The following is a 12,515-nucleotide window of genomic DNA, read 5'->3' as shown; positions in this document are numbered from 1 at the left end:
ACAAATATATATGTTCAGCGTGTGTGTGTGTGTGTGTGTGTACATACACGCACGCACACATATATATATGTGTGTATATATATTTGAATAAATACATTCTAAAATAGTGCCTCATACTGCTGTTTGTGTTTATTATGTCTTAAGAGACGAAAAATTTATGTTATTAATAAAGCATTCTCTGGGGCAGTAAAGGTATATCTGACTTCCATCCTAAGAGTGTCCAGTTCTTGATGGTCACCATGTTGAAGGCACCACCAGTCTTAAGGTGGTAGTTAGCGCAGTTGTAGGTAGAAGTCCCTGCCAAGAATACTATCCCCATGGGGCTATATTCAGCCAATGTAACTATGTTCAATGATGGCAAATATCATAATGGCTTATTAAGGAAAATTATAGTCATTTAAGGGTGCACCCAGTATCTTACATTGTGAGATTGCCATTCGATCACAGGTAATTATTAATTCGACTCAGTGTGTAATGTTCCTATTTTTGAATTATTACTTTGGATATATTTTACCTCTCTGCAACTTTATGAATTTCAATTTTTTAGTTAAGACAAATGGTACAAATTATCATTAGGTTTTCTGATGATGAAGCTATAAAATAACAAAATATGTTATGATTTAAAAATCATAGGTAAATATATAGTATTTACCTACTACAAGTAAAACTCTGTCTCTGTATTCTTTTTATTTCCTCATTACTAAGACACAAGAGTTTTTTTCCTCACATTTTAGTATTTTGGAGAACAGACTGCCTCTTAGGATCAGCAATATATAATAATGTATCAAATTATTTTATAATCAATAGTGTCCTAGAATTGAAACCATAGTAAATATTAGTTTATTAATTTTACTGATTATTATTAGTTTAGTGATTATTACTGATTAAACGAATTAACAATTAGATATTGAAATCAATTCTGTTCTAAAAGGATACCTGTAAGTACTTTTTAAAATTAGAATTTAATAACACAGTCTCTGTTGCCTTTTATATGCAATGTAGGGTTGAAGGAAATGTAATTGCACAGAAGCATCTTGACCTTTTGGATGTGCTAATGAATTTAGCCAACACTTGTTTCATTGCAGATCACGAACGTTCACAGCAGCCGGGCTCTTGATGTTCAGTTCCTGGATTCTGGCACCGTGACATCCGTAAAAGTGTCTGAGCTCAGGGAAATTCCTTCTCGGTTTCTACAAGAAATGATTGCAATACCACCTCAGGTACTATATGCCGCAGGCCTAGGAGGTTTGCTGGAGGAGATTTGAATGTATCAGTTATCAGGTGGTGAGATTCCCCCTTTTATTTTTGTTCTTGATAATGATGGAAGTCTGTCACAAAATTGGAAATGATCCAGATGTGGTCGTTCACTGGTTTTCAGATGTAAAAGTCAGCTGACTTAGACAACAAGTCTAGTCAGACTTACAGAATGTTGTTTAATAAATGTTTGTTTTTAAGTATGTTGTCATTAGGCTATGTTGTCTAGTTAGAGGTTTGATTTTTAACAATTAGATATGAATGCTGACTTCTACACAATCGCGGGTTATTGATGTAAATATGACTTCCAGAATTCTTAGTTTAATTAGGTAGTGATTATCTTCAGATATCTGTTTATAGTTAATCATTTTCTTATATGACCTTTCCCCCATAGATTTTAGTAAAAAAATTAACCTGTCCTTCCTCTGTTGGTAAAAATTTAGATGATAAGAATTTTGAATTAGTTAAAATTGTTAAGAATTATTTCCTACCTTTTGGAGAAGTAGAGGATTTTGTACAGAAATTAATCATTTTTTGAAAATAAAATTGTTTGACTTTCTGTAATTTCAAAAGGCCGCTTGACTTATATTTGCCAAAAGATACCTTATGCCATCAAAACACGGTGAATAAAAAGCACTTGATGATAATTAGCATGGCTTTTATAATTTCTCTCACTTCAGTTACCATTGCCTTTTCTAAAGTGACTTACAGAGAAGCAATTTTCAAGATTACTTTTACTCTTGTTTTTGCTCAGTCATAATACTGAAAATTGTTAGACTTTTAAGTGCTATTTCACTTGATAACACCTCTGGCCTTTGTACCTCTTGTTAGAACATCTGCCAGGGCCAGCCTTACCTAGAAAAGTTCTATGGGCTGGAGAGGGAGAGGACTCTATCCCACTGCTTCTGACTGAAAGTCACACAATGGTACCTTCTATGTGCTACAGCATTAAAAGCCACGAGAATTTTCTTCTATTAATTTTATGTAGATTCTTTGTTTGATAGATGTGAATTTGGGGGAACCTTGAACACCAGTTAGTCCAAGCCTCTGGCTAACAGCATCTCCCCAGGAGGTCTAAGTCAGACCAGTAAACCGATGGCCTGTCAGCCAAAGCTAACCCATAAATATTGGGTTTGGGCTTTTGGCATTTACAGTGTTTTAAAATGTGGATTGGTTGCCAAGGTTTAAAAATCAAAATTTTAAAATTGAAATTTCACACAAAACTTCCTCTTTCTAGCTCCTCTTGACAAAATAGAAAATCTGACGGTAGTGAGCACTCTCCTTTGTGAGACAGTGTTCTGCAGGAGCGTAGGGACTGGCATTCTTCTGTGCAGGGCCATGCTGTCCAGTGCACTGGCCCTATGTGGCCACCTCACTCCCTCATAGCCTTCCTGGTCCTACAGGAATGAGAGTGTGTGACGCCCTCCCCACCAAGAAAGGTACCTTATCCATGGGGCACAGTAAGAGACTTGGAGCCCCAGAGGGAGAAGAGCATGATGGGGAAGATGAGGCTCAGAGAAGAAAGAAGGAACCCAGGAATCCTGGAAGCAGGTTTCATTCCTTCATAAAATTGCCTCCATCAACTCGAAGGCTTCCTTCCATGAGACTGAAGTTCCCGAGATCACCTTTTACTCCCTGCGTTAGCCCTTCTACAGAAGCTTATGCATTGATGGTGGGAGGTCAAACGTGTTGGGGGGAAATGAGGCTTTTAGCTGTCTATGGATTTCAGTTTTTCTTACCCTCCTTAACTCTCATTACAACCTCCTTCCACAGATGAGCACAAATGCCTGGCACCCACAAGGTACACATGAAATGCCGTATGAAGCACATTAGCCTCCAAAAAGAGTTTTGCAACAAGAGACAGTTTTCATTTAAATGACACTTCAATTTTTTTTTTTTTTGAGTTGGGTTTAGAGAGAAGACCCAGCTATAAAGCCTAATTCTGTCTTCTCAGTTTTGTGATCTGACATAAATTAGTCTCTCTGAGCCTGTTCACTGTCTGTAAAATGAGGTCACAAGGTCGGCCCGTAATGCAGAAGTATTGTACGGTGAGAAGGACGTACGTGAAGTGCCTGGCATAAGCCCTGACTCATAATAGGAGCAAAGACAATAGTAGTAACACAGACAGAGCCAGGAACACAGCAGTGTTCCAGCCTGGGTGCCGCGATTGTCATCGCTTGCTCTCTGTCTTGGCAACGTCCGACTTATTAGGAAAATAACATTGACATTACTCATAAGTCCCTATTTTAAGGTGATATGTTCACTTTTCCGTCGTGTTTTCTTTTCAGGCCATCAAATGCTGTTTAGCAGATATTCCACAATCTGTTGGCATGTGGACCCCAGATGCTGTGCTTTGGTTACGAGATTCTGTTTTGAATTGCTCGGACTGTAGCATTAAGGTTAGTTATCTTGTTAATTCTGATATATTTAGAAAGGGAGCTGTCAGGCAAAAGGGCTCATTTGGTTTTTGTGAAAGAATTTTATCTTACTGTAAACTGATGCCTTCATATCTGACGCATTTTTACAGTCAAGAGGTTGGTTACATGTGTAGGAGATGCTACTTCACGGTTTAAGTTTTATTTAAGACTTTTACTTCCAGTATCATTTTTAAACCCTTTATATAATTTTTCCATTATTAGTAAAGTAGCAGAGATGGTTCCTTGCTCCTATTTTATACCATGATAAGGAATTAAGTTTCCAACAGAGACAGCACCATATATCTCTTGGTAAATGTTTCTTAAAATGAGGTACGTAAGTTTTCTTTTTTTTTTTTTTAAAGTAAATTGCATTATAAACAAATTATTTGCTTATAATCTTGGATTTTGCCTCTTTTCCTAAAGCTTACTTAAACTGCTTTATTTCACTAGCTTGCTTTTTTCCTGTGCCTTTATATCTTCATATAAAATCATTGCTCATATTTCCAAGGATAGAAATGTGAGATGATATTTGCTTTAACTGTTGCAAATAATATTATTTTATATGAACATTTAACAGTGACATATCCTTAGGAAATAGCTTTGCGAAGATCTCTAGATTATTCTAGCTCACATTGACTTTTCTATCTTCACATGCCTCTAAGATTTGTGATGTATAGCCACACAATTATGTACCCTTTATATTCTTCAATTTCCACATAATAATGAATATTGTTTTTTCAGCTACTTTTTCAACTCCTAAAGCCAAGGTTTTGGATACTCAATAACAATATTTTTTAATGATTGATTTTTGAAATGGTACTTCTGTATCATAAGTATCAAAATGAATTAGCAGTTAGTACTTCATTAGCACTCCAAAGGATGAATTTAAATAGATTCATCTTGCTAGGAAAAAGAATTTCAGTACATTACTGTAGAAGGATGGCCTTCCTGGAGTCTTTCTGTCTTCATGCCTACGTTCTTGCTATTCGTTTCTAGCCCAATTTGATAAAAGATAGATGTGGCTAGAAGTGTCTTTTTTCGGTCATTCCTAAGATAGACCAGAGGAGCTGATGAGAAGAATTAACAGTCACTCAGCCCTTTCGGACACTCAGCAGTTGGCTTCCAGTTATCAGTGTGTGGTGTTCCCATACAGATACTCACCCCTCTGTCAGAAAGAGGTAGCTGGGAAGTCAAAGGTCTCCTGGGCAAAAGGTGCAAAACTGCAATTTTGGCCTGGAGATTTCTTCCATTTTTTCTCCCATGGTTCCTCTTCTCTCAGGGGTGAGAGCAGATAATAGGACCACACAAGGAATTTAGACCAGAGGTCCCGAAGGATGTGGTGAATGTCAAAGCTTTCCCCTTCTCTTCCCAGTCTGAGGGTGCACCAGCCTTAAGCAGAGTGCTTATAGGACATTTTCCCATTATAATGATCATTTTTTATTGTTGAAGTTGGGTGATGAGCACATGGGGATTCATTATACTTACTGTTGTTTCTATTTTGAGTGTTTTAAAATGTCATTAAAAAAATTTTTTTAAATCACAATATATAGAATCATTTCCTCTCAGTGATAATGACCTCTAGCAAGTTATAAAAGTATTCTCAACGATTTTAGAAGTCAGCAAATTTTTTACTTCCATAAGCTTGCTGCTGGTTTCTAGACTGCGTAAGAGCTTATTCATCGATATAGCTGTGATAGATAATTCATCTGACTTTAAAATGGCTTTGAGGAAGTTGGGTTTTTGTGTGTGTATATATTTCAATGTGAACTCAGATTTCTTAAATTGTTTTTTTGTGTTTTCCGAAGGTTACCAAAGTGGATGAAACCAGAAGAATTGCACATGTTTATTTATTTACTCCTAAGAACTTCCCTGATCCCCATCGTAGTATTAATCGCCAGATTACAAATGCCGACTTGTGGAAGCATCAGAAGGATGTGTTTTTGAGTGCCATATCCAGCGGAGGTAGCTCTCCCAGCAGCAAAAGTGGCAACACCCCCACTGTGAGCAATGCTGGAGAGAATTTCAGAAAGAGCCTCACAGATGTCATCAAAAAGTCCGTGGTGGACCACACCGTCTCTTTCTCCATGGAGGAACTGCCACCTCCTGTCCTCTTGTCAAAGCCAGGGGAACACATGGATGTGTATGTGCCTGTGGCCTGTCACCCGGGCTACTTTGTCATCCAGCCATGGCAAGAGATACATAAGTTGGAAGTTCTGATGGAAGAGATGATTCTGTATTACAGTGTGTCAGAAGAGCGCCACGTGGCAGTGGAAAAAGATCAAGTGTATGCCGCAAAAGTGGAAAATAAGTAGGTCCTTGGACAAAGCATTTTATTCTACTCCTAAGAAAAATGTGTAGAGTGATACCAAGAGTCCTTAATCCTTGCAGGGGGGCCGAAATGGCGTGAGTGAGAATTTTGAATGTGAAATGAGACTAATGAATAATTTTCTAATATTTAAAATGATGTGATTTAGCTACAACTCTAGTGACTGCATTTCTGTTAAAATATAATTCTATCTGAAGTAAAAGTTTGAATGTTTTTTTCTACTTTTCTATTAGAAACAATAGCTGTTTATTCTGAAAATTAGTTTTTATTCAATAACTTTAATTTTAAAAATAAGATGTTTATTGTAGAAAATTTTTTAAATACGAAAAAGTATGCAAAATTAAAATCAACTAGACACCACCCTCGTTCAACTACTTATGAATTTCTTCTAGATTTTTATACCTATTTATACAGTTGGATCATTATTACATAATTTTGTTCTTACTTTTTTACCTGCATAATCTTGTGAACACTTTTTTATGTGATAAAATTTTTTCATAAACATTTGTAATGGCTGAATAATAGTCCATCATATAGAGAAATAATAACTTATCATTCTCTTTTGTCACGTAGGAATTTTTCTCCCCAACTTTTTGCTATTATAAATAGCATTGCACATAAATCTTTGTTTGCATTTCCGATTATTTGAGATAGATTCTTAGAAGAGGAATAGCTTGTTTGATGAAATATTCTTGATATGTGTTGTCAGTTGTCTCCTAGAGAGCTTGTACCACCTTGAATGGACAACAAAGCATGTTTCACTACTCTGTGACCGTTAGACAGTGAGAACCATAATTCCTTACATTTGTTTAGCATTTCCATTTGTTTCTTCAAATTTTCACATTTGGATCCATCTCCTCCTTTTCTGAAGCCCTCCTCTGATGTGTGTGCTGGTTTCAATGCAGTGAAACCCAAGCACTGTATTCTACACTCTGTACTCAGGCCACGGAAGGCTCGGAAAATGGCATAACTGCCCCTGCCCTGTCCCCTTGGCCAGCTTTCTTAGGGGAAATAACCAAGCTTATTCGATGATGCTGAACACAAGAAACTGTCTTCACTTCAAACACACACAACACACATATACACACCCAAACTCAGATTGGAAACTCAAACTGCTTATTTTTTCTATAAAATGTTTTCATTCTTTCTCAAGATAGTAAATATAAGCATTTATAAAATTTTGTTACTTTCATGGGAGAAAACCTAATTTTTAACTCTTAAAAGTTAAAAGTATAGTAGTTTTCATTCTGAAAAGCATTCAACTTTTATGTTGCAAGCTTTTCATCTTCAAAAGAACATTTTTACTATGTCAAATTATTTATAACCATAGGCATAAACGGGTTTAAGTACGGGAACATTATTTGTATAAATCCGCCTCAATCAGAATTCTTTGGAGGATAATTTCATTACAGTCAAAACCAAAGCAATGTTACCTGTTATCCGAGGGGCAGATTAATGATGATTACTGGTGGGGGTGGAGTCCTACTTGTAGGCAAGAGCTGTGTGGGGGAGGTGAACCCATAAACTGGAGGCCTGTAGTGTGGGGCATCAGACTCCACCCCCAACAGGTGTGTCCAGTGGTCCTGCCCCAAGACTCTTGGGCTTTAACCAATTAATTTGTCCCCAGATACTCAAGAGACATCTTCTAGATAAGAACAGATTATTTGATTTTTAAAAAAAACTTTGCAAACTGCATCATTGTAAAGTTTTTAGAATTTCTATCTCGTTTACAACCCAGGACTATTTATGAAACCTTCCCAACTATAGTAAGTGAAGATGTCGAAATTTTGGATGCATTTCTGATTACAGTGGTTTCCAAATCTATACTGACTAAGAATAACCTGGAAAAACTCTTTAAAATGGAGATTCTCCTTCCTCACCCCAGACATTCTGAATCAGAATACCTGGAGGTGGAACCCCAGAATCTGAGTTTTCACAAACTCTCCAGGTGATTCACAAGCAGACTTGCACTGAAATTGAAAATCTAGTCAAAACAGAAGCCTTTATTTAAGCTATTAGTTCTGAAAATTGAAAGCTAAATAGAAATACCACACAAAAGTTTTCTGATGGCTCTCTCCTCGCTGCTTTGTACCTCTTATTTATAGACTAAAAGCACAGACCACTGTCGTTTGCCCTGTACAATTTAAAGACAATGCTATTAGTGGAATCCAAATGTTTTCATCTTCTTTTGCACTTAAACAGATTAACAGCCTGTACCAAAATGGCATTTCCACATGTGAAAATTTCTCTTTAATTTGGTCTGAAGTTCTTCTATTTACACAGGTGATCTTCCCTTTAATAACAATTATTATAATATTAATGGCTATCATTTGCCAGCACCTATTATATGCCAAGTAATGTGCTAGGCACTTTATATGTAATATTTCTGCAAGTGAACTAAAATTAAATATCTTACACATGAGATCACTGAGGCTCAGAGATGTTAAAGAGCCCAAGTGACACAACTGAAAAATGGCCCAACTCAGGTGGGATTCGATCTCAGGAGTTTGGCCCCCTAAGCTGATATGCTTACCACGATATCTGTCTGTGTGCCTGTTGTCTTTGTATCTCGTGGATTATCACCTGCTGCACTTTGGGCTTATCTAAAGGTTTCTGGAGTATCTGCCAGAAGCCCCCGGTCACATACAGTGTTTCGAGTTGGCCTCTTTGTAGCTTTCTTACTGTGTAGTTCACCCTACGGCAGCGGTATAGATTTCCTGTGCCCATTCTCCACTAGATGCACATTAGCTGGGGAGTCGGTCCGGTCTGGCCAGCCTCAGCCGGCTGTGTGTGGCAGTGAAGGGCCTGCTGTTCCGCTGGGCTTGATGCTGATAAACCTGTTTCAGAGGGTGGCAGGGTCTGCCACCTGAGACAGAGCCTGTCTCACACCCTTCAGGAGCAGAGACCACCTCCATAGACACTTCCCTTTGAGACATTGGGAACAATGTCCTTTCCTTAGAGTAATAACTCTTTGATCATGTAATCAAGACTATAGGACTTTAAAATAGTCCTTTGTACCTGAACTTCAAAGTCTAAGTTTTTCTAATTTTGATAATGATGATGTAGGCCCAGAGAGGGAAAGTATAATTGTGCGAATTCCTGGCACCTTGAATACTGATCTTCCCCCATAGTCCCCTACCCTTTCTGGATTTTTTGTTTTAGGTAGTGGGTTAGATTTTGGTTTTTGTTTCTTCTTCTTCTTTTTTTTTTTTAATGTCCTTACTTGGCCTAATTAAAATATTCAACTTTACATTAAAAATTGTTTGTAATCTCTTCCCAACCTCCCTTTCCAGTCTGACTTCCTCTTCCATTTCTCCACATATTCCACCGCCTAGCTGTGCTGTAGTATTTGCTCTGCTTCAGACCACCGTACCCTGTAGAATCTTGCATGTCTTCAGCCTGGCCTGGTCCTGCGTGCCTCCCTCTTTCCATCTTCTGCACATGTACCTTGTCCCAACATGTGGCCATCCCCCATCTCCCTGTCAGAGTGAAGGGATCCACTATGGTATTTCTGAACATCCTCCATGGCATTTGTTTCAACCTGCTTAGTGATGGTGGGTAGACTGTTGCATTCTCCTTTAGCTCCATGAGGCCTGCAAAAGGGTGTTGAGTGAGCGCATTTCATCAGCTAAGCCTATGTATGGCAAAGCAGGGAATAATAACCTTGGAAAAAGAAGAAGCAATCACTTTAAAAACTATGACAGTATAGTTTTCTATTTTGATAAACATATTAATTTTTTTTTCTATCATAAAGTGCTACCCTTAAAGCAGGTGTTGACTTTGTGTGTTTTTAAATTCCTTTTTAATCCTTTGTATGTCTAGATGGCACAGGGTGCTTTTAAAAGGAGTCCTGACCAATGGATTGGTATCCGTGTATGAGCTGGACTATGGCAAGCACGAATTAGTCAACATAAGGAAAGTACAGCCCCTAGCAGACATGTTCCGAAAGCTGCCATTCCAAGCAGTTACAGCTCAACTAGCAGGTAATTTCTGTGGAATGTGAACTAATGCCACAACATAGTTTATATTGTCGTTTTGTCCTGGGTACTTAGAGAGTACAAAATCATTGGCTCATTGTGATAGTTTTTTTTTTTTCCACAAACAACTTCCTACCATAATGGAAATAATTTTTAATGATCTCTCACAGTCATGCCCTCACACTATATCTGCAGTTTCTGTTTTAACACGTTCCTTTCTGTCTCTGGTTTCACGTATGAGTTTATTTCTAAAGCTGCACTCTTAGTACAGGTATAATATTGCATCCTCCTTTCTTTATTTAGCACTTTTTCTCTACTTTTGGAGCGATTGTGCATGATTTCACCACATTTACACCAGCCTATTGACTATCACTAAAGTTCGAGTAGCTAAGTTAATAATAGTGTACAGTGGAACGTAATTGTAATATTGTCTAATGAGATTTCTGTTTATCTTTTACAAAAGCAGTTTGAATGTTGGTGGCTTCTCTATGTGCTCTCCGCCAGTAGGTAGCCTGAGCAGTTAGATGAATGAAGCTCCATCCAGAGGCCTGTCAGCATTAGAGGGGTGTGAAGGCCAAAAGGGCTGAGGGGTACAGACACCTCCTGTCCTCAGGGGCTGTGTCTTCCTACGCTGGGACAAGGGGAATTGTGACCACGTGGTACCACCTTGATTCCTCACCCCTGCTCACTCCTTACACTTAGCACAGTGGCAGAAGAGATTTGATTTCAGAAATGAAATCAATTATTTATATAGATTTGTGTTTTTATTATTGACTGGCTTTTATTGGAGATATACACATACATATGCTTATTTTTAAAGTATTTGTCTCCTACTAGAATTTAAAGGAAACGCCCATGGTATTTGGGTATAAATTAAAAATGGCATCTTGCACATAGTATGGCTACCATTGATCTGCTTTGAACTCAAACCTTTAAATGGTTTCTTCAGATTTAATACATTTTTTCATTTTTGCTTTTTAATGCTCGGAGTTTGTTAACGACACATTTTGTTAAACATGACAATCAAAATGCCCAGAGAAGGAGCCTCTGTGAGGCCTGAGTGTGTGGCACCTTCATCCCCGTCACCAGCACTGTGGCTGAAGTCACTGGTGCTTACTCTACATGCTACTTCATTTCATTAAATTCTTCCCACACTAGGAGGTCTAGGCTTTGTTACTATCGATATTATACAGATCAGGAAATAACAGCTTAGAGACTATTGTAGGCTTCTTTTGTGGGAAATTCTTGATAATCAAAGAATTTAGCTCACTTACTATATAGATAGCAGGTCCTTTACATTATATGTGAAACTCTCAGACCTTCCTCACTATGGGGCACAATTTATACTTTATTTAATCAAATATATGTGGGTTTAATTTAGTTTAATAATATTTCTTGAAAAATACATCTTCTTGTCTCAATTTTGTTTTAAAACCAAATTTAAAAGTCACTAACTTGAGCTCTCAAATTTAAAAGTCATGAAGATTTAGAAATACATGAGACTTAAAATTTATCTGGTCCAGCCAGTTTATTTTATAAGTAAAGCAAAGCCTGAGAGATAACTGATTTGCCCAAGATCTGACCACTTGATAGAGGGAGAGCTGGAAATAGTAACTGAGTTTCCAGGCTTCCAATCCAGTGCTTTTGACATGATATATATAATTTTGAAAAATTAGTATACTGTATATATACTTTTTACTCTATCTGGTTCATCAGGAAAAAATCTGTAAATAAGAGAAATATCATTGATATATTTTATTCCCCTTATATATCTCCATTATCAGTTTAAATTTACATATACTTGATGTAGGGAAATGGACAATAATTATTATAACTTCATTTTATAATACAGCATTAAATCTCAAATGAAACTGTGTCTGTAGGTAAAAGTTTACATAAATAACCCCATTCAGAATAGAAAAGCTGTAAGCTGGACTGCTTTGAGATCGTTCAGCAACTCTTTAGGCAAGTCTAACCTGGTATGTTTAAGCTGCTTTGGAATTGACTAAATAGTTTTCTATTACAATGGATCAAAGAAAGACTTATTTGACCCTTCACTGCTCTGCCTCTCTCCTAGGAGTGAAGTGCAACCAGTGGTCCGAGGAGGCTTCGATGGTGTTTCGAAATCATGTGGAGAAGAAACCTCTGGTGGCATTGGTGCAGACGGTTATAGAAAATACTAACCCTTGGGACCGGAAAGTAGTGGTCTATTTAGTGGACACATCACTGCCAGACACAGATATCTGGATTCATGATTTTATGTCAGAATATCTGGTAGAGCTTTCAAAAGTTAATTAATCACTGCTTCTGAGACCTTGCCAACTAATTCAGATTTTTTAGCAATAACAAAATGTAGTAGGCTCTTAAAAGAATATTATCTCTGCTACATGGCTCTGACCGGGGTAGGGGATTAAAAAGAATATGCTATGTTTGATGAAAGATATTTAACAAGTTTTGTTTAACAGAGTTGACTTTTCAAAGAAAATTGTACTTGAATTATTACTATAATATTAGAATAAAATGTTTATCAATATAGAAACA

At 37.3% G+C, this 12,515-nt stretch overlaps 1 protein-coding gene across 2 annotated transcripts in view; it reads left to right on the top strand.

The window, feature by feature from the left end:
* Positions 1-12,515, top strand: part of TDRD7 (tudor domain containing 7) — a 62,642-nt gene extending 50,127 nt beyond the window's left edge. For both annotated transcript variants that reach the window (XM_016146268.2, XM_016146269.2), the window contains 5 exons: positions 1,086-1,220; positions 3,543-3,653; positions 5,477-5,979; positions 9,820-9,980; positions 12,052-12,515. In XM_016146268.2, the coding sequence (XP_016001754.2) occupies positions 1,086-1,220; positions 3,543-3,653; positions 5,477-5,979; positions 9,820-9,980; positions 12,052-12,272 (1,131 nt within the window). In that variant the 3' untranslated portion in view covers positions 12,273-12,515. The remainder of the gene's footprint in view (positions 1-1,085; positions 1,221-3,542; positions 3,654-5,476; positions 5,980-9,819; positions 9,981-12,051) is intronic.

The sequence above is a fragment of the Rousettus aegyptiacus genome, unplaced genomic scaffold (genome assembly GCF_014176215.1).
Source record: "Rousettus aegyptiacus isolate mRouAeg1 unplaced genomic scaffold, mRouAeg1.p scaffold_m13_p_3, whole genome shotgun sequence".
Lineage (NCBI taxonomy): Eukaryota > Metazoa > Chordata > Mammalia > Chiroptera > Pteropodidae > Rousettus > Rousettus aegyptiacus.
This window is presented reverse-complemented; position numbering and strand designations above follow the sequence as displayed.